This window comes from Oryx dammah, unplaced genomic scaffold (genome assembly GCF_014754425.2).
Source record: "Oryx dammah isolate SB20612 unplaced genomic scaffold, SCBI_Odam_1.1 HiC_scaffold_8, whole genome shotgun sequence".
NCBI classification, from domain to species: domain Eukaryota; kingdom Metazoa; phylum Chordata; class Mammalia; order Artiodactyla; family Bovidae; genus Oryx; species Oryx dammah.
In genome coordinates, this window is record NW_024070192.1 from 31815740 (window position 1) to 31838828 (window position 23089).

General features: G+C 46.0%; 1 protein-coding gene across 2 annotated transcripts in view; it reads right to left on the reverse strand.

Moving 5' to 3' along the window:
• The window catches only part of DNAH9 (dynein axonemal heavy chain 9), a 284846-nt gene that overhangs the window by 191202 nt on the left and 70555 nt on the right, over positions 1-23089 (reverse strand). For both annotated transcript variants that reach the window (XM_040243337.1, XM_040243338.1), the window contains 7 exons: positions 21192-21414; positions 20203-20369; positions 9437-10307; positions 5790-5920; positions 5331-5457; positions 3444-3596; positions 1881-2006 (listed from right to left, as the gene is read on the reverse strand). In XM_040243337.1, the coding sequence (XP_040099271.1) occupies positions 1881-2006; positions 3444-3596; positions 5331-5457; positions 5790-5920; positions 9437-10307; positions 20203-20369; positions 21192-21414 (1798 nt within the window). The remainder of the gene's footprint in view (positions 1-1880; positions 2007-3443; positions 3597-5330; positions 5458-5789; positions 5921-9436; positions 10308-20202; positions 20370-21191; positions 21415-23089) is intronic.

A 23089-nucleotide genomic window follows, 5' to 3' on the forward strand; every position in this document is an offset into this window, starting at 1 on the left:
TTGCTGAGAAACAGAAGATTTAATATGGAAAATGCATAATTTTGATTCTGCGTGGTGAAGGATTTAGAGACACTGATCCTCTGTGGTCCCTCTCGGCTCAGGAGACACTGCTCTAGATGAATCTGTCAGAATGCAGGAAGAGACACATTTTCTTGCCTCAAAATTCTGATTCAGGCAAACAAGGAATCCTGGTGGGAATTATTCACTTCGTGAAGCAGAGAATTCTGTTGTAGTAAAAAAAGTACTATTCTTGAATTTACCTGTTTTTTTTTTTTTTTTTTGCCTTTGGATTTAGACATGTTGGATTGTTTTAGAGGTTCCTCCTATAGTGTAATCTTGTCGGAATGGTCTGAATGTGATGTGCAATTGTACTTGTGACTCCTGTAGCCCACCAGGTTCCTCTGTCCGTGGGATTTCCCAGACAAGAATACTGGACTGGGTTGTCTTCTCCTTCTCCAGGGGATCTTCCCGACAAGGGACTGAACCCATGTCTCCTGCACTGGCAGGTGGGTTCTTTACCACTAGCGCCACCTGGGAGGCCCCTTCCCTTCTGCAGCACTGGCTTGTTTCTCTGCTCTGTCTACACTCACTGTCAACATTTCCCGCCTTCTTCTCCCTTCTCAACTACCGGCAGTGTGATCTCTTCTCTACCACTTCACTGAGATGGCCTCACCAAGGTCATGGATGTTCCTTAGCCTCTTTACTTTGCTTGATCTCTTAGATGTGTGTGGCATAACTGATCTCTTACCTGCTATCAACGCCTTCTGTTTTTGTTTCCATGATTACCATAGCCAGGTATTCCTTCTATCAGGAAAGGGACTGTTTCTCATTCTGCTGCCCTGGTTTCTCTGTGCCTATGCAACCTTTGGATGATGCTCGTGGGTTTGATCTGCAGCCTCAGCTCGGTCTACACAATCTTACCTAACTCCTATGGCTTCAATCACCACCAGATATCTATAACCCCCAAATGTACCACCAGTAGTATTGGGTTGGCCAAAGAGTTTGTTTGGGTTTTTCCGTAGGATGTTATAGAAAAACCCAAATGAACTTCTCGGCCAGCCCAATACTAGACATTAACAGGGAAGGGAGGGGTGGTGTATTGCAGCCAAGGTCATTAACAAGTAACCTCATTAGCTCCCCCTCTTTCTTCTATTACCCTCCTGAGATCCCGGGAAAGGACTTAGATATATCTTGGAATCACATCACTCCCAAGCATGGTCTATAAGGACTATGTTCCAGTTTCCTCCCCTGAATCCATCTGCTGCCCCTTGCTCCTTCCACCTGTTACTCCTGCTTCAACCACGCTCATGCTTCAAACACATTAGACTCTCCCTTGCATCTGAGCCTTTGTCCACAGTCTTTCCCATACTTGGGTGTTCTTCCCTCTATCTTTCACCTGCCAACTCCTCTTTCAAACCTCAGCCTAGAATCATGTCTTCACGAGGGTCATCCCCAGACCCCATTACCCAGCTCCCAGAGGACCCTGACTTTCCTTTACCATCATACCAGGTCCCATCTTTAGGCGGCTGACTTCCACACCAGTCTGTAAACTCCATCAGGGGGGGATTACATTGTCTTGTTTCCTGCTGGTGTCTCCTGTGCTCAGCAAAGAGCTTAGCACATGCAAAGAGAGCTGGCTCAGTGAGTTGAACTGTCTCTGTGTTCTCCCTGCTGTATGCAGCTAATGGAGTAAAATGGACAACCCTTAATGCCCCAAGGCAACTGCTGAATTGGGTCGTGGCTAACAATTCCCTGGTCCCTCCTGCTGACCCCTTCCGACCAGCCTCTCCTGACCCTGAAGCATGGGTGAGCCTGGCAGCCCCAGGAGGCTGACAGGGGCCACGGAGGAGGAGAGCGGGTGAGGATGGATCAGAGGATACCTGAGCCGGGTAGTCAAAGAGCCACTGTTCCCTGGGCTTTTCTTCGTAGGCAGTTATACCTTCTGTCATTTCGTGCCTCACCGTGGCCTTCATGTGAGCCAGCACGTGGTTCAGCCATACTTCTACCTGGAAGAAGAACTTGGGGTTAGACTCGGGGTTCCTAAGAAGATGTGCTCAGTGATACACGTTTTCTTCCACTCAGATGGAGGTAGTGAGGAAGATGAGCCCAGGCAAGATGTGCAACCCCAAATGGTTGCCAGAAGGCACAGGGAAACCGTTTGTTTGTGCAACGCAGGGCAATGGTAGTTGAGACCGAGGCTCAATTAACAACGGGGGTGGCAGGGGGATTTCCCAAGCAAGGAAACTGGAGTGGGTTGCCATTTCCTACTACAAGGGATCTTCCTGACCCAGGGGTGTAAATAAGTCAGTGAATTCTCATGACCTTGTCCACGGTGCATATGGATTATAATTTCCAACTAAATGCTTTCTGAGTCTACAGAAAGCACACCCAAGGTTTGACTCAAACTCCAATGTCCCTTTCATAAAACTGAGAATGTCTATTTTCAGATGCTAGAGTTGCTTTCCAAGATGCATTTGGATGAAGGTGGAATTTTGAAGATCTTTCCTCCAGGCTTTACTCTGGACTGGATTAGCACCCCAGGGACCATGTTTCTTTGGATATTTAGGATAACAGGGGCTTCCCAGGTGGCACTAATGGTAAAGAATACACCTGCCAATGCAGGAGACTCAAAAGGCTTGAGTTGGATCCCTGGGTCAGGAAGATCCCCTGGAGTAGGAAATGGCAACCCACTCCAGTATTCTTACCTGGGAAATCCCATGGACAGAGAAGCCTGGTGGGCTGCAGTCCTTGGGGTTGCGAAGAGTGGGACATGACGGAGAACAGCACAGAGAAAATGGAAGGGAAAGAAAGAGAAGAGAAAAAAGAAGCAAAGGAGAAAAATGGAGTAGGATAATGAACAAAGACAGGCTTGTCTACTTTAGCAAAGATGGTGAAAGACAGGCTGGAGGGTTAAGGAGAGAAGGGTGCCATGTTTTGTGTTTCTTGAACTGTGCTGGAGAGATGTGGAGTTGGTAGCTTCTGGAGCAGGGTGGTGGTGGGCTCTCCACGGGGTAGGGCTGTAGGAGGTGTATGTGTACAGAGAAGTGAACGCTCAGGTTTATGGTTGATTTCAAAGGTCATTTTCTCCCAGGGAAGGTGTCAGTGACCCAGATTCCCCAGTGGGGTGCTCCAGGGCTTGTCATGTTAAAGTCTCCTGGTGCCGCTAATCATTTCCAAACCATTTTCTTGTTGACTCAGGGAGTTGTTCATGTGCATTTTATTGCTCTCTGCACAGGACTTTGAGTGAGGAAGATATATAGGTATTGACGTGTGTCCTTCCCAGGGGGAGGAAAGTGGGTGCTGGAAGCTGCTCTGATGTCGGTTCAAGTCAGAGGACTGGGCAGTCCCCGGGCACAGACAGCAGTTCTGGTTCAAGGGCACAAAGGCCGTTCTGAAGGCTGACGCTTGACTGCAGACACTTGAGAGAGCGAGGCATGTGTTACCTGCCCACTGCAGTCACAGGGCTCGCTGAAGGCCACATATTCCCCTTCCTTGCTGTACATGCCAAGGCTGGTCTTGGTTGGCTTCTCACTGGAGTCTAGCCGGAACTGCATCTTGGCCATATTGTCAAAGAGTTTGGAAAGGTGGCGTTGAACCTATAAGTGGAGAGCATGTCCAGGAAGTCACTTATGATTATTGCTTAGAAGCTACTTATTATTGTCGTATTGCTTAAAGGGCTACCCTGTGACAACCATTAAAATGTTGGGTACCAAGCGTTTAGAAGGAAGCTAGGGAATGATGAAGATGTGAAGATGGGATTTAGTTGGACTGGATAAAAGGGAATATAGATCTAGTGGGCAACATGCGTCAACTACAAACCAATGAAGCCACAAAGGTTTGATTAATTTCTGCCTAGTCTACTACGGATGGGAACAGACTGGGGCAGTAACTAATTCATAAGCCCCCTCTTCCTAAGAAAACACTACTGTGCCACAGGAGGGTAGGCACAGGAGAGTCTACAGGTGAATGCTGCCGCTGCTGCTGCTAACATGCCCAAATCTGGAGGATCAGTGGCGACCATGGCCTGTGGAAGAAGTCGCTCAGATGTAGGAACCACTTTGAGGCAGGAGACCAGCCTCTGGAGGGTCCAGAGCAAGGGCCAGCAAACTCACACCAGGCAGAAAGCCTGGTTGTGCCAGAGCTTCTCCCAAGCATGGCATCTCATGATACGGAGGCATGATGCCTTGGGCAGTAATCCTAGAAGGATGCCAGATAGAACCACACTGTGGTCCTGAGGTTAGAAGAACAGCAGGTGAAGAAGAAATGACAAACAGGAAGCTGCCCCAGGTAGAGTTTTTTTTTTTTTTTTAATACAGGGGCCTCCTGAGAACTGTGAGTTTTAACCCTTTCATTTATGGCAATGAGCTCTCTCGCGTATGAGATGTTGGGAGAAATTCTAAGAGTACTGAATTAAACTGAAGGTGCTGGAGGAGATCCCACCCAGGGACTTGGAACAAATGATAGAGATAGACTTTTCTTTATACAAGAACAAAGAGTGGATTAAAGCAACAGACACAATTAACACAAGACCCATGAAATTATCCCACAACTTAAAAGAAGGAGAGAGCCAGACTCAAGAAATAGAGTAAAAGCATATATATACATAAAAGAAGCTTAATACAGGAAACAGAAGTAGTGATGAAAAAATATCACCTTGTTTTGCTTTCAATTAAATGAAAGAAACATGAACTCTATAAAATTTGAGGTAGAAGAGAAGAAGAATTGGTAGAGGTAGAAAAATAAAGAAAACAAATGGTGCAGTGTAGTTTTTAACAGTGTTAGCAACACAAAAGGACCAAATAAACACACACAACTTAAATATGGTGGATAAATCTGAGGGACATGGAAGAATGCCAAGAAAGAGGACTAAGAGAGAAAAAAAGTGTATAAATATGTACAAAAATGTATGAATAGATGAAGATAATAATCTCAACCTATGGAAATATGATGAATCAGAGGAAAAAAATTATCCACGTAACCGGAATAGAAATACCATGTAGAGGTTTCTCAGGCGGTCCACTGGTTAAGACTTTGCCTTCCAATGCAGGTGGTGTGGGTTCAACCCCTGGTCAGGGACCTGAGATCCCATCTGCCTCACGGCCAAGAAACCAAAACGTAAAACAGAAGTGATATCATAACAAATTCAATAAAGACTTTAAAAATGGTCCATATAAAAAAAGCAGGTAGCCAGAGATGAGGTTAGGGACCGTGCTGACGGCAACATAGGTCAAATAGATACATTGCTTGATGGAGCATAATGGGGAACTTGAAACTCTCCTGCTGGAGCATCTCAATCCTTCTGACTTTCTACAAGCACTTTCCCCGCTTACCTGTTGAGGGGCTGTTCCGTTGGAAAGAATGTCTAGAAGATCAGAAGAGGAGAGGAAGTAAAACCTGGGGAAGGCAAGCCTTTTGGTGTCCAGGTACTCCGCCAGGGCCTTCTCACACAGGCACAGCCTGAGGGCACAGAGAATTTCCTTGTTAGGTTTGCCAGGATCCAGAGGCATGTGGACGTTACCTAAATGCAAATGAGTGTGACTTGTGGATTACCCTCAGGAGTGATGTATACATGGAACATCTGTGGGCATGTGCATACACCCCTACTAGTACATTTCAATCAGAATAAACACCTCTAACAATATCCCATATTACCCAAGCACACAGGCAAATCAAGCTACACGACCAGGCACACGTGCTTACTCTCTCACTCGGGCAGTTAACTAAGGTTAAGGACCTGAGAGACAAAGACAGCCTCTCTATTACAAAGGCAGCTGCACACCGAGAATCACCTGCTCTGAATATCTTCCAGCTTTTCGTAAAGACCTGGCTTGTTGGTGGCTTCTACTACATTTGGAGTTTTCCGAGCATCATAAGCTAACTCTTTAAAGTCTATGTCGATGCCTTCAAATCTTTTAGAATCCTGCAAATTAAAGTGTGGAAAAAATTAACCCCCACTCCTTTCAACTCCAAGAAGCTACCCTCATGTACCAACCCTGCTTTTGAAAACTGCTTCTAAGTTGTATAACACAGAGATTAGGCACAAAGGAGGAAATACCTTTAGCTTGAATCAGTGGTTCTCACACATTTTGGTCTTGAAACCCCTTCATGTTTGTAAAACTTACTGCGGAGTGCAAACAGCTTTCATTTATTAGGTAATATTATTACATCTATCAATGCATATTCTACAATGGAAGCTTAAGTTGAGAAACATTAAAAAATATTTGTCAATTCATTTAAAATTACAGTAATAAGCACATTATGTTAATATAACACATATTTTAATTCAAAATAAGTATATTTTCCAAAACAATATAACTTAGAGGAAAAAGTGGCATCACTGCACATTTTTTTTTTGCCAATTCTCTTTAATATCTGACTTAGAAGATGGCCAGATTCTCCTCCCTGCTTCTGCTTCCAGTGTGTTGTGATATCACACCATGTAGCCTCTGGAAAATTCCACTGTGTGCTAATAGAAGAACGAGTGAAAACAGCAAATGCCATTTTAGTAGTATTATTAAGATAGTTTTGACCTTGAGGATCCCCTGGATAGGTCTCAGGGACCCCTTGCCAGAGGTCATCAGACCACACTTTGAGATCTGTTGGCATAAACTACATAATTCCTAAGTCAGGCAGATGGTGGATCCTATGTGCTTTCTGGGCCCAAGCAAAGGTTTCTATAACCAAAGTAAGCATTTCGGCAGCAAAGGTGCTATTATGATGTCAAAGTGAAAGTGAAAGTGTCACTTGCTCAGTCATGTCCAAATCTCTGTGACCCCAAGGACTGTGGCCTGCCAGGTTTCTATGTCCAAGGCATCCTCCAGGCAAGAATACTGGCGTGGGTAGCCATTCCCTTCTCCAAGGGAGCTTCTTGACTCAGGGATCAAACTCACGTCTCCTGCATTGGCAGGTGGACACTTTACCATCTGAGTCACTGGGGAAGCCTGTGATGTGCAAAGTAATTAAATATTATCACTTTCCCCAAATACACACACTCTCACAGTGCTGTTGAAATGACTGAGACAACACTAAATGCAAAGCACCTCAGCCCAACACCTGGTACCTGGTGAGAACTTGTGTGGTTATGATTACATAACAGCAATCATAATGGTATGTGCTGAACATTCAGCTTTAATGAACTTCTGGATGTAGGGACTGGGCTCAGTCCCAATTTACAGATGAGAAAACCAGGGCACTGCGAGTTCAAGAAACTTCCCTAAGGTCCTTGAGAGGGTGGACTCAAGGCTGGGCTGCTGGCCACAGTCTGCTGGGACCTCTGTGACCCATGCCTCTCTCCTATCAAGACTTAAATTACGATTCCTTAAATGAGGTATCTTTCACCAGTTAAAAATGAAAAATTATTAAGATTATAGAATCATCAGAAGATTTTCCTGGTGGTGCAGTGGGATAGGAGTCTGCCTGCCAAGGGACACGGGTTCCAACCCCGGTCCAGGAAGATTCCACGTGCATCGGGGCAGCCAAGCCTGTGAGCCACAACTACTGAAGCTCAAATGCCTAGAGTCCATACTGTGCAACTAGCAAAGCCACCGCAATGAGGAACCTGTGCACAGCAACTAGAGGAAGCACAAGCCAAGCAGAGAAGACGCGGCACAGCCAAAAATGAGACAGATCAATAGGAAGGAAGGATCAAGAATGAGGGACTTCCCAGGCGACTCCGTGGTAAAGAATCTATCTGCCAATGAAATCGACATAAGAGACACAGCTTCAATCCCTGGTCCAAGAATATTCCCTGGCGAAGGAAATGGCAATCCACTCCGGTATTCTTGCCTGGAGAATCCCATGGACAAAGCAACCTGGCGGGCTACAGTCCATAGGGTCACAAACAGTCAGAACATTACTGAGGGACTGAGCATGCAGACACATCAGAAATATCTGACATAAATGTCTGAAATGAAAAGAACTGACTGGAAAATTGTAATTACCCTGAGAGCAATTGTGGAAAAACATGTATATATGTGAACAAAAGGTGGAAAATATTCATAGTGAATGAAAATATTTACTAGTTAGGGTGTAACATGATGACTGATTTGTTGTATTTCAGAGTTGTCTTTGTTATCATATTGTCACTACAAAGAAGACAAATGTATTTACACATAAACCTGAGAAGTTAATGATATGAATTATTTATTATTTTTTATGTAAATTCTCAAATGCTTCTTTTAAAATGCCTGCATAAGTCTCCACGTACATTCTCCCCCACTTCTCATCAAACTTGCCCTTCCTCAATCATCAGCATTGGAGACGAATAAAATCTGGCTTATTTGATTTTGTTTCATGACAGTAGTTTAGTGGAATTATTTTGTTATTTTTCATTGCAGATGTACAAACTTTAATCTGCATCATTATACTAAATGTGTTTTTGTGGGATGAGCTGGAAAAATATGATTTGATAGAATGTGCTTTAACTCTGAAACAAGGTCTGGACAACATGTGACATTCTGGAATCAAACTAATTTGCAAGCAAAGAACTCACTGTGCTGAGGGATATGGAAGTGTTATTCGCTTAGTCATGTCCGACTCTTTGCGACCCCATGGACTGTAGCCCATCAGGCTCCTCTGTCCATGGAATTTTCCAGGCCAGAATACTGGACTGGGATATGGAATAAGTCCGCAAAAATCTTTTTTTTTTAATGAATTAGAGTCCACTGAGAGAGGGGGTACATTAATGGCACATTAATTAGGACAATTAGACGGGGCAAACAAATTAGAAAGGTAGTAATGAGAAGAATGCATATCTTAGAGAAATTCCTCATTTAATGCTTAGCTGAAGACTAGTGTTTGAGCCTGCTGGCACAGGCCGGAGGGAATAGCTCATTGCAGAGAAGGAACTCAGCTTGCCTGGAAATGATGCTGGTTCCCAGTCGGTACCCACACTGTGATTAGTGTAGAGCAACACAAGAGCAGCTCCTATTTCTGACCTCCTTTCTCCGGTACACTTCTTTTGTTTTTTAAACCAGGTTCTCCTTTCTTTTTCCTACCCATCTAAGAACAAACTGTTTGTTGTTGTTTAGTCAAGTCCCACTCTGAGACCCCATGGACTGTAGCCCACCAGTCTCCTCTGCCCATGGGATTTCCCAGGCAAGAATACTGGAGCGGGTTGCCATTTCCTCCTCCAGGGGATCTTCCCGATCCAGGGATTGAACCCGCGTCTCCTGGGACTCCTGCTTTGGCTGGTGGATTCTCTACCACTGAGCCACCAGGGAAGCCCAAGAACAAGCTGACTGGCAGGCGTTTTACCTTCTCTCTTTTCCTATGCCTGGCTTTTGGTGTTTTGGAAGGTCTATGATTGTTGGAGAAGCCCCTGGGTGAAGCCAAGGCAGGGAGGCAGAGAAGGAATGGTGCAGAGGATGCAGGGGCTGGGGGACTGTCCCTTGACTGGGAGTTGGGAACAGAGGGAGCAGGTTTCTGTAGCAGGTACCTGGGGCAGCTGAGCCCGGATATCTTCAGATCCGATGAATATGCTTTCTAGGTGAGACCATGTGCGCTGCACGTCATACCAGATGGAGATGACGGCGTCGGCGGTGGACAGCTTCTTCTGCCAGCCTGACACGTCCTCCAGGAAGAAGGCAACGTGCTTGGACACCATCAGGTTCTGAAGCTGGACCTGGTTATCCTCCAGAACCTCGATGAGGTCCTCGTCGGACTGCAGCAGGGGCACACAGGTCCGTGGGTGGGGCTCGTACTGGAATTCCATGCCAGCCCAGGTGGTCTGCAGCTCCTTCAGCACCTTCTCCATGCCCAGCTCTTTCACGGCTCTGTCCACAATGCCCCGGACCTCGTCCTCAAAGTGGTGCAGCTGCAGCTGCAGGAGGTGGGCCAGGGTGGTGCCCTCATCCATGGTGAAGGTCACGCCCGTGGCCTGCATCAGCTGCCTCCAGTGCCGCTCCCGGATGGCCGGGTTCTGCAGCTCGGCCACAGCCCTCAGGGAGGTCAGGGTGTCCAGCACGGTGCTCTCCAGGCCTGTGAAGGCCTCCCAGGCCCTGACCTCCTTGTCAAGGTTCCGGATGTTCCTGGCAAACTTTTTGCACTCCAAGTCCATGGCCTCCACGTCGATATCCTTCCACCTGGTGGTCTCCCAGGCATGGATGCTGGAGGTCACCATCTCAGTCGTGTCCCAGAGCTCCTTCAGCTGGCACATCTCCTTCCTGCACTGGCGCAGCTGCTTATAGTCAGGGATGGTGACTTCAAACAAGCTGGCAGACGCGGAAATGGAGGCCATGGTGGACTCCATCTGCTGGGTCTTCAGGTGCCAGGCATCCAGCGTCTGATGAGGGTCAATGCTATCAAACCTGCAAGACAAGACATGATGTTTCCCCTTTATCAGTGGAGAACTCAGGGACCATCTCCTAGAATCACCAGAGCCACGGCAGCTCGAACCTTTATTTTATTTTTTAATTAATTAATTAATTTTTTTAAATTTTACTTTACAATTCTGTATTGGTTTTGCCATACATTGACATGAATCCACCACGGGTGTACATGCGTTCCCAAACATGAACCCCCCACCCACCTCCCTCCCCACAACATCTCTCTGGGTCATCCCCGTGTACCAGCCCCAAGCGTGCCGTATCCTGCATCGGACATAGACTGGCAATTCGATTCTTACATGATACTATACATGTTTCAATGCCATTCTCCCAAATCATCTCACCCTCTCCCTCTCCCTCTGAGTCCAAAAGTCCGCTATACACATCTGTGTCTTTTTTGCTGTGCATCCTTAGTGTTTTAGCAAAGAGCAGGGACTTTCAGCAAAGCTTGTGAAGGAAAGATTGTCAGGGTAGGTCAGAGTGGGATGAGCATAACCGGCAGGAGGAAGGATGGCTCAAGAGGAACGTCCTGTCTGGGTGTGTTCTACATCCATCTGTGCTCAGTCATGTCCAAGTCCTTGCAACGCTTTGGACTGTGGTCCATCAGGCTCCGCTGTCCATGGGATTTTTCAGGCAAGAATACTACAGTGGGCTGCCCTTTCCTACTCCAGGGAATCAGGGATTGAACTCGCATCTCCCATGTCTCCTGCATTGCAGGCGGATCCTTTACCCACTGAAACATCAGAGAAGCCCTCTACATCTGAGAGGGTAAGAAAAATACTCCTCACGTCCCCAGGTCCAGTTGGGGAATAACCCTTTGTTTGAGCCCCCTTTAGACTCTGTTTCACTTGTTGGTGTCCAGCCCACTTGACACAAAAGAGCATTGTCCTGTTACTGCAGAGGCTGTGAAGGCAAAGATCACACCAGGAGGTATCTGTTTTACACACAGTAATGTATGTATTTCAATGCTTCTCCCTCAATTCATCCCACCCTCTCCTTCCCTGGCTGTGTCCATCAATCTATTCTCTATGTCTGAGTCTCTATTCCTGGCTTGCAAATAGGTTCATCAGTACCATTTTCCTAGGTTCCATATATATGCGTTAATATACAATATTTGTTTTTCTCTTTCTGACTTATTCCACTTTGTATAACAGGCTCTAGGTTCACTGACCTCACCAGAACTGACTCAAATGCATTCCTTTTTATGGCTGAGTAATAGAACTCCAGTACTTTGGCCACCTCATGCGAAGAGTTGACTCATTGGAAAAGACTGATGCTGGGAGGGATTGGGGGCAGGAGGAGAAGGGGATGACAGAGGATGAGATGGCTGGATGGCATCACGGACTCGATGGATGAGAGTCTGCGTGAGCTCCGGGAGTTGGTGATGGACAGGGAGGCCTGGCGTGCTGCGATTCATGGGGTCGCAAAGAGTCGGACACAACTCAGCGACTGAACTGAACTGAACTGAGTATTCCACTGGGGCTTCCCTGGGGGCTCAGGTGGTAAAGAATCTGCCTGCAAAGCAGGAGACACAAGAGGCATGGGTTTGATCCCTGGGTCAGGAAGATCCCCTGGAGAAGGGAACGGCTACCCACTCCAGTATTCCTGCCTGGAGAATTCCATGGGTAGAAGAGCCTGGCAGGCTACAGTCCATGGGTTCACAAAGAGTCAGACACAACTGAGCGACTAACACTTATATGTACCATAGCTTCTTTACCATCCACCTGCTGATGGACATCTAGGTTGCTTCCACGTCCTGGCTATTGTAAATAGCGGGTAACAGCAATTTTCAGAGTCCCCGGGCTGGCTTCCTTCTCTGTGGTGAGGTTCAGCTAACGGCCTGCACCACCTTCAGGAAGCAGTGCCTCTGGGTGGGAGCACCACCGACTCCTGTAAACACTACAGCAACTTCACAGTTCATCTTTCCTCCTCTCCTCCCCACGCTCAGGACTCCCACTGCTGCTCCTGGTCCTCACCCCACGAACCCCCTTTATGTTCTGCCCCCTTCAACCCACACTCCTGGCACAACCTCTTCTCTGATGTAAGAACTGCTCATTCACAGGTTCCCATGTGGGTCAGGAGCACCCAGGACAACCTGCAAGGAGCCTCTGGTTTTCTTCCCCAGCCTCCCTGTATCCCTTCTTCCCATCCCCAGTCTCAGGTCTTCCTGTTTCTGTGTGCTTGAGGGGTAGCTAGATGTTGGGGATGCATACGTGCATGCTAAGTCACTTCAGCTGTGCCTTCCTCCACGCAACCCCACGGACTGCAGCCCGCCAGGCTCCTCGGTCCGTGGGATTCTCCAGGCAAGAACACTGGAGTGGGGTGCCATGCCCTCCTCCAGGGGATCTTCCCAACCCAGGGATCGAAACTGCATCTCTTATGCCACCTGCATTGGCAGGCAGGTTCTTTACCACTAGCACCACCTGAGAAGCCCCAGATATTGGGGATACCATGACTTAAGTGTGAACACCATCTTTCTCTAAAATTAGAATAAGGAACCTTGGAGTCCAATGTAAAGAAGTTGAGAGGGAAGAGGAATGACCAGAGAATTGGCCATCTCTTGCAGTCGTGTGTGTGTGTTGTTTGGTGGGAAGATAATGACATGCAAGAAACTTTCCTTGAACTGTCTCTTCTCTCAATTGTCTCTGGCAATATTTGACTTGACGGATGGAAAGTAATCCTAATTAAAGTCATTTACCTGAACCGCTCACCACTTAAGCCTAATTGCCATGCAACACAATAACAGTTATGCATACCATTAAATTAGTGTCAGATTAACTTTGATGCTTGCTACGTTTGATTCCCGCTTGTTCCATCTAAATAGTTTTGGCTGGCATGCTCTGGTGGTGGATTTTCGTCTTAAGACTGAATACCATCATGTATCTTCACTGTTGTCCAGCCAGCGAGGGCTTCAGATGGGCCTGGAGTTCTCAGAGTTGAAGAGGGCCCTCTGTCTGTATAGACAAGGACCTTTCTCCTCTATGAGAGCAGTGGAGAAAGAATTAGAAGGAAAGGAAGGTAACATCCTCATGGCAAGTGAGCCATCAGGAAAGATTACCCAGCATGAAGGTTCCTTCTGCACATTCTTTTGAAGACTAATTGTTGGAACATGTTGGTTCTACCTTTTATCTTGACTAGAGTGAATGTGGAAAGTGAACTTGGCTTCTTGGTGTTAGTATATATCAGGCAGATTCTAAAAGCCCACATTCTGTTTAATTTATTAACAGAGAATAGCTCAGAAATAGTAGGTAAGACAGGAGTTATCAGAGTGTTGGGGGGTAGGCACAGAAGATAATAAATGATCATCCTAACGTTTCTTTCCACAGTGCCTACAAACATCCTTGAATCAATATTGGATCCTCAAATATTTGTAAGAGGTGATCATTTGTCAAACCTATTCCAAACTTCATTTGCCCTGTGGCATAATTTTTGTTTATGGTTTGAATCTGCTGACATTTATTCCCTATAGCTGAACTCATATAAAAGTTAATTTGACCTAAGTAGGGAAAGGAACCTCCAGACAGGGGAGCCAATAGCCCACTTCCCATTTCAAAGCTTGGTGCAACCTGTCAGGATATTCACAGACCTGATTAATGCACCTAATAAACTTGAAGCAGTTCTCCAAAGCCTGGGGGAACAATACAATGTGAGAACAAGAAAGTAATAGGAGGGAAAAGGGTGTAGTTAGTCTTTGAAATTGAAATAATAATGCACAAGTATTTTAATCTAAAAGAGAAATGCCTAGAAAGTCTGGAAGGGCAAGGCTATAATTAAGAGAAATGGAAATAGGGTGCTCATGTGTGTGATCTTAGAAAAAAGGATTTGGGCCTGCCCTAGATGTGGGCACAGACAGAAAGAGGAATAAGTGACTTAAATGATTTCTTGGGACATGAGAAGCTGGTAAACATCAACCTCGGCCCCATAACTGCACATATAAGGAGCAGTGACACACCTGTGCTTGAAACCCTAAGGGTATTGTAACTCAGCCTGTTCCTTCTGACCTGGTGACCTTTCCCATCCCATGGGCCCATCTAAGGAGCAGCAAAACATGTGCCCTTCCACTTGCTGGTCCAGACAGAAGACAGAGAATTACGCTTGGATCTGTCCCTGGTGGATCAGATGGTAAAAGAATCTGTCTGCAGTGCAAGAGACCCAGATTTGATCCCTGCATTGGGAAGAACCCCTGGAGAAGGGAATGGCTACCTACTCCAGTATTCTTGCCTGGAGAATCCCATAGACAGAAGAGTCTGGTGGGTCACAGTCCATGAGGTTGCAAAGAGTCGGACATGACTGAGTGACGATTCTTCCAGCTCCCATAATTCACTCAGTCCTCCTGATTCTCCCTCCTGAGTGTCCCTCACATCCATCGTCCTCTTTCCATGCTCACAACGGCTTCAGTTCAGGCCTCCTGCTTCTCACCTGGACTGTTGCAATCACTCTGCCCTCCATCGCCATGGAGCCCCTGCCTTGAGTCTACCTTGATCCACTTGGTTCTCTGCAGTCACAAGAGTAGTGTCTACATGATGCTGTTCTCAGGCTGGGACTCCGCAGTGCTCACTCAGGGTCTAAGCCTAGTCATCTGGACCTCTCCCTCCTCACCTCCCGCATTCTGCATCCCACTCACACCATGTGCAGTCCTCCAGCTCTGTGTTATGTTTTCATTCCCATCTCTCTTCATGTTCTGCTTCCCTTGCCTGGAATACCATCGCTTTCCACTTCTCTTTTTCCAAATGGCTAATTCTCCTTTGCCCACTGGCTGAAGCACCAGCTTCTGTGGGGTTTATGAACTGCCCCCCAGTGGGCATCAAAGTTGGTGCCATGTTTGATTATTAATTTCTTTTTGCCTGCACCTCCAGGCATGTGGGATCCTAGTTCCGCATCCAGGGATGGAACCTGCATGCCCTGCCTTGGAAGTACAGAGTCTTATGCACTGGACCACCAGGGAAGTCCTCAGTTACTCATTTTTGAAACTGACCCTAAGTCTGTCAGTCCTTGAGATCAGGGAATCCATATTATCTGAATATCCTAATACATGTTATTTTTTGCTGACTTCGTGCTGAGAACATACTTCTTCTGCTCTTTGGAAGCCTGAACCATGTGAGTGAGTCAAATCAACTGCAAGAACAAGGTCAAATTGAATTAATGAAGTGTCTGAGGATACTGATACATCCCTGAGAGATTGTTATTAACATTGCCCTTTCCTTCAGCTTTCGAAGGGACAGGAGACCCTTCATGAGCAAGATGAAGGCACGTTTGCTGCACTGTCTGGAAAGCTTTGATTTGATGCTTGTCATGCAGGATAGCACCCAATGGGAGAGTGTCTTCAAGACAGTCCTTCCCACCGTTCATAGAATCTGGGGACTGGGCAGCTAGAAACACTGATGGTCTCCAAAGAACTGGAGCTCAGAGGGACCAAATGCTTTTACCAAGAAACCCCTGAATTATCCTGGTCTTGATATGCGTAAGCCGACTAGATGACATGGTACCATTCCTTAAAGCCAGGAAGCCTGAACAAGAGAGCTGCTGGAAGCCTGGAGCATCCCTGTCACTCAACCGTGGAGAATGAGTCTCCAATTTCAAGAGTTGTGAGAAGTGCTTGAATCTGGCTACAATGATCTAGCTGATTACTGAGAGAGCTCAGCTAGGAATATGCTGACATAGCTTCAAGTTAAGAATAGAAGGAGGAAGAAAAACTCAACTTAAACACGGAGAAAGAACTTCACCCTTAGGGACCTGACTTCATGCTGTACCCATTAGACTTCAAAGGCCAAACACGACCCACACTATCCTTTTCTTCCCAAAGACAAGATCAACGTGAGCTTCCCCTGTAATCTAATCAGGAAGAGACACCTGCCTTCAGCAAGATGCATTTTAGAATTTTGTGAGTGATCTGAAGGCAAAGGAACCAGAACTCATTTGCCACACACAACGTCTAAAACACTTTAAACACACACATTCGTGCACACGAAACTTAAGAAGTAAACCCATGTGCTGACACCCACAAAGACTGCCCTCAGTAATAAATCCATGATTCTGCTCTAGTCTTGATAGTCTTCTTGACAAGAAGAGGAATACATCAAGATTGCAGTCATGTTTGACTTTCTGCACTGCTGTGAGCAGTTCTTTTCAAAGAAGTCTCTTGCAAAGATTCATCTGCATGTTAAATTAACAGATGTGAATTTGGTATACAAGCAGCTTATGCAGCTCAAATACCAGAAAAACAAACGACCATAATTAAAAAAAGACACATGTATCCCAATATTCATAGCAGTACCATTTACAATAGCCAGGACATGGAAGCAACCTAGATGTCCGTCGGCAGATGAATGGATAAAGATATACACAGATATATAATGGAATATTACTGAGCCATAAAAAGGAATGTATTTGAATCAATTCTAGTGAGCTGGATAAACCTAGAGTCTGTTATACAGAGTGACAGAAGTCAGAAAGAGAAAAACAAATTTTGTATATTAACACATATATATGGAATCTAGGAAAATGGTACTCATGAGCCTATTTGCAGGGCAGGAGTACAGATGCAGACATACAGAACAGACTTTGGACACAGCAGGGGAAGGAGAAGGTGGGATGACCTGAGAGAATGGTACTGACGTATATACATTACCATGTATAATACAGATAGCCAGGGGGAAGCTGCTGTACAGCACAGGGAGCTCAACTCAGTGCTCCGTGACAACCTAGAGGGGTAGGACGGGGTAGGGGTGGGGGAAGGTTCGGGAGGAAGGGGCCATATGTGCACTCGTGGCTGATTCACACTGTTGTATGGCAGACGCCAACACAATCTTGTAACACAATTGTCCTCCAATTCAAAAAAACAAAAAATGTGAATTTGGAAGACTCAGTTAAGGGTAGTAATATCCTCATAGCCAGCAGATAGATACAAATTCAAAGAGAGAAAAACCAAAGCAGCTATCACATTAAAAAAAAAAAAAAGAGCTGATCAATACACAAGGTGTGATGTAACTAAGAAGGGGAAATCAAAGTTTCTGACAGACACACAGAAACACAGCGGCAAAAAGAGTGCTGCTCTGTGCAGGCAGTTTCGGGAGCCTGTTTGGAAATAGATCTCACCACACATATTTGGAATTCCTCTTTTGAAATTTTTCAACAAAGAGACAGATGATGCAAAGATATCATCACCTTCATGGCTGTTGCCCTAGTGTGGATACTGTTAGCACTGCCCAGAAATACCCAGCTTCACTGCCTGCCTGCCTTACCAGCTCTGATCCTGTGCTCAACTGCACATCCAAAGGAGAGTCAGAGGGGTGTGCTTCAGACTTGGAAGGAATAGTCCCCAAAGGAGTTCCACAAATGTTTTAGCACAATAGATGCTTCTTTGGAACAAGGGTATAGCTCCCAAGGTGCTTATTTTAAAAGCAGGGGTCCCCAACATCCGGACTGGGGACTAGTACCTCTTATCAGATCACTGATGGCATTAGATTGGAAATAAAGTAATAAATGTAACGTGCTTGAATCATCCCGAAACCATTCTCCCCACCTCCGGTCTGCGGAAAAACTGTCTTCCAAGAAATCGGTCCCTGGTGCCAAAAAGGTTGTGGACTGCTATAAATCTAAAGGAATGCAGAGTCATTTGGAATTATACGCCCTGGTGTGATTGCTTAAAAGGGCCCCAGTTTCTTCCCTTAGGGTGGCTGTCTCTAACTTGGCTGCACATCAGAGTCACCTAGGGAGCATTAAAAACTACTGATGCCCGGTCTAATCCCCAGTGTCTGATTTAGTTGGTCTGCAAGAGAGGCTGGACAGTGGAAGTTTTAAAATCTCCCAGGTGGTTTTAATGCTTTAGAGTGCTATGTTGTACATTTATCCTAAATACAGTTTATACATTTTTCCTTTTGTCTTCTTTTTTAAAAATAAATCTGTATGAGACTTTTCAAGTTCTGTACTTCATTTTTTTTAATTTTTAAAAATTTTTTGGTCATGAGGCATGTGGGATCTTAGTCCCCTGACCAGGGATCAAACCCATGCCCCCTGCACTGGGAGCATGTAGTCTTAACCATTAGACCACCAGAGAAGTCCCTTTCCCTGTCTCTTGACACACTCATCTCGTTCTGCCCCAGGTATGATGCTTTGGAGACCAGCTGCTTCATATATGTTTGATAATGAATAATAAGAGTTAGGCCCTTACTGCGGAGAAGGCAATAGCACCCCTCTCCAGTACTCTTGCCTGGAAAATCCCATGGACGGAGGAGCCTGGTAGGCTGCAATCCACGGGGTTGCTAAGAGTAGGACACGACTGAGCGACTTCACTTTCACTTTTCACTTTCATTCATTGGAGAGGGAAATGGCAACCCACTCCAGTGTTCTTGCCTGGAGAATCCTAGGGATGGCGGAGCCTGGTGGGATGCCGTCTATGGGGTCGCACAGAGTCGGACACGACTGAAGCGACTTAGCAGCAGCAGCAGGCCCTTACTGTGCGCCAGGTGGGGTGACCGAGGGTCTCAGTCTGCCTGACACAGAGGGGCTTCCCTGGATGTGTGACTTTTGGTGCCAAAACCAAAACAGGGCCAGGTAAACCAAGATGGCTGGTTACCAGGGTGCTGGGTCCTGCGCTAAAAGCTTGCGAAGATGTGTTACTTAATCCTATCAACAGCCTTCCGAGGTGGATACTACTAATACCCCCACTGTACAGATGAGGACACACAGCACGGAGTGACAGCCCTGGAGTAAGCGACTGCCCTGACTCAGCAAGCGAGGAGTGGACTGGCTAAGAGGGCTTGCTACACCCAGGGTCCGTGTGCTTCATCATTATGTCACCTTAACTCCTGATAAAGGTGTGGGATTTCTTTCCTTGCCTCACTGGTCACTTTAGCATGTATCACCTAAGGTCAGATTTCTGTAAGTAACCTGAAAATAAAAAGCTTCCTGGTTCCTTACACAGGGCATGTTTCAGTCTGGAGACTTCCAGGCATGTCTACACAAAACTATAGAGAGGAGATCCAGCAGGAAGCCCAGCTGGGGAAACAGAAAGCAAACCCTGGAGCTGGACCGAGGGGAGAGGGTCTGCTTCAGCTGGCCTGTCAGTAGATACAGGGCCACCAGAACTGGCCCCTGGCTGGAGCGTCTGACGCTGAGCAGCAGACCAGGAGCAGACCCTGTAGGCTTCCCTACAATGGGAAGGAGCCCCTGAAAAATGGGCTGTGTGTGTGCACGCGGGCCCATGTGAATGGTCTTGTGTTATCCACCCCACCCCTTGTTTATGTAAAGATCCCTGACCACAAGCCAGGGTTTACCTGAGCACTAACTGCTAAGCAGAGAAAGGACACCTTAAAGCAAATCTGTCACCTTGAATCCTGCTGTTAGGCTACTGAAATGCCTTCCAAAATTATTTTTAAATTCTTTTTTTTTTTTTGCCACGCTGTGCAGCATGTGGGATCTTAATTCCCTGACCACGGAGTGAACCCACCCCTCTTGCATTGAAAGTGTGGAGTCTTAACCACTGGACCACCACATAAGTCCCCGCAAATTATTTTCAAATTCCCTCAGTCACTTTTTTAAAACCAATAGAATAGGAGTCTGGGAGAAATTAGAATACTAACAGTTTAGTAAAAGATGAGTAATTTTACCACACACAATCCCTTTATAGACCTGGAGACATAGAAGCTTCTAGATATTTTTTAAAGTATTTGTACAGCCTTTGTTCATCCCACACAGGCCACAACAGGACTCTGTGAACATGAGCACCGGGTCTAACCGGCGGACATAAACGGGAGGGAAGAAGAGTAACTGGTCTTCTGTTAAGAAAATACACAGGTTCCATGGGGAGGTCACCCGTGACTTAAGATGCTGCTGTGTTTCCAGGACAGGAAGCCGTGCTGGCGACCTGGGTCCATACCTGAAGGGCGCTTCTCTGCGGAATCGCTCCCGGAAGGACTGCTGCTCTGCTTCGAAGGCCGTGCACCGCTGGCGCAGGAGGGTCACTTCATTTGCCTGCAGGGGGGCCACCTGCTGCCTCACGGTAACTGCCGTCTTTTTAATGTTGTTCCACTTCTCAGGCAGCTCCTGCCAAGGAGACCCGGCGTGGTCAGACCCCACTCTGCTCCCCCCGACCCCGGACCCGAGGCTGGACACGCTCAGACCTCTTAGTCTCTGGCCCACAAACGTGACAGCGCTTTTTGCCGTCGTCTACAACGGCCCCCTTCCCCGGCTGCCCCCTCTCCCGACGGCCACCGGCTTCTGACCCAGCACAATCCTCCTTGCTCTCAACTTCTCCTCAGTAAACTTTGTTGTTGTTGATTAGCTGCCGAGTCATGTCCGCCTCTTTGCGAGCCCGTGGACTGCAGCCCACTAGGCTCCTCTTTCCACGGGCTTTCCCAGGCAAGAATACTGGAGGGGGAGGGAGTTGCCGTTCCCTCCTCCAGGGGGTCTTCCCGACCCAGGGAGCGAACCTGCACCCCCTGCACTGCAGGCAGATCCTTTACTCCTGAGCCACCCAGGAAGCCCCAGGAAGCCTTACCCTCTTCTGTATTTCCCAACAGTGCCTGGTTATTTTCTTATACGCCCCACATTTCCTCTTAGATCATTATAACATTCCTCAAACCTCCTTTTTTTTCCCCTCTCTGAACCAAAATGTGGCTCATCCCTAACTCCGGAAAAAGACCACACACACTTCATCCACATCAGTTTCCCCATATTTCTCCATGTTTACTGAGTGTTAAGAAAGCGGTCCACGCTATACACATGCAGCACATTCGCTTCCAAAACACGGATTCCACGTTATCATGAGCCCTGGTTTCCATTGACTTCACCATGTCCATCTCACTTTGAAATCCCCAAACTTTCCTCCTAGTTCCTTTATTAGGAAAACATAAACTTTGCCCTGACCTCCAGCTGCTCAAACACTGTTTCCGGCAATTCTTGTCCATAGGTCTTCAGCAATTCAATTGTTTGCTTTAAAGGCTCAAACATCTCATCGGTGCTGCTCTGTCGTTCTTTAAGAGCCATCAGATGCCCCATAATCTCAACCAGTCCTTGGAAATCTCCTTTTTTGACTTTCTTGAGCAAGCCATTTTCGCTGTTTTTAATAAATGCTTCAAGGTCAGCCAGGCTATGGAGAACAAACAGAATGTGAGCAGCCATTCCCCTTCCACTCCTCAAAAGAATTTATTTCCCCAACATAATAGCTATTATTATGGAAAACTCTCCATAGCCCGATGATGAGATACAACCCTCTTCAGTTGTGTCAAGGTCACAAAGGACAAAGACTGAGCCTTCCCTGATGGAGGAGACACAGGAGACAAAATTATTGGGACAACTGGTGAAATGTGGATAACTCTGCAAACTAGCTACACCTTCTACATCAATACTAACTTCCTAGTGTTAATGACTGCACCATGGTTACCTTGGATGTTACCGAGGTAACATCTTCGGAAAGTAGAGTGAAGGTAAAAGAGAAGTCTTTGTACTGCTTTTACAGATTTTCTTGGTAAGTCTGAAATTATTTCAGAGTGAAATCATTTCAAAGTGAAATAATCTCACAGTGAATATATTACAAATTACTTTGTGAATCTGAAATTATTTTTTAGAAAGTGGAAAATAAGTACTATGGCTTATAGGATCATACATACTTGGGTTCAATTTTGACACTTACTAGATGTGTGGCCAAGTCATTTAATATCTCTGAGCCTCAGATTCTTCATCTGTAAGATTAGAAAGACCACTTCTTTCTCACTGGTTATTGTGAGAGTTAGATGGGACTCATGATTTAATTAAAAAACTAACATCCTTTCCGGATGAATGAAGCAAGAATCCAGTCCTCAAAGGACTAAGCTCCAAGGAACATGATTTTATAATTGAAAGTTACGACATGCACAAGGAAAAAGGTCACCACGAGTGGGAACCAGCAGAAACAGCTGTATTAAACCTCTGAAGATTTTAGGTATTGGAATTCAGGTGCATAATATAAGCTAGTAACTTTTGATATGTCGAAGGACAAAAGAGTTCTTATTTAGGTAATTGCTTTATTGTTTCTGACCCACGTACCAGGAACAAATGCTTTTCCTGTTATTTCTCAGACATCTATTCTAGATTGACCAAGAAAAACAATTTCTTCCTTTTAAGCATAATGTATCAGTCAGTATAGAAATGATTTCTTCAGGAATTGCCCTTCAGAAGCCTAGATAAACTCTTACATTCTCAACAGGTCACCAGACCCTTTCCCCGGCCCCAACCTGCCTTTAAGTTCAAGCATAAATTCAGCATTGTCTCATTGGTCAGGAATGGAAACAACTTCAGTGGCTTTTCAAATATGCCCAGAATCTATGATAACGTGTGGACCTTTGTATTGATTGATGGATTCAAGAAGTGACAAAACTTACTGAAGCAGATAACAGGAAAATTATGGCCTATGGTGGCATTATTTCACGAAGAGAAGATTTTAATATCTGTTCTAGCAATGCAAAAATGATCACGTCATGCTATGTTAGTGGGCAATTCCAGGAGAAAGAAGCTCATAATTTTACATAGGCTTTTATGTTAACTCTGATCTATGGCAAGAAGAAACAAACCATTATTCGTTGACAAATCAACAGTTACCTCAAGCTCTTGTTGTTGTTTAATCAATAAGTCATAGTCTGACTCCTTGTGACCCTATGGTCTGTAGCCTGCCAATCTCCTCTGGCCATGGGTTTTTCCAGGCAAGAATACCCAAGTGGGTTGCCGTTTCCTACTCCAGGGTATCTTTCCAACCCAGGGATAGAACCCATGTCTCTTGCATCTCCTGC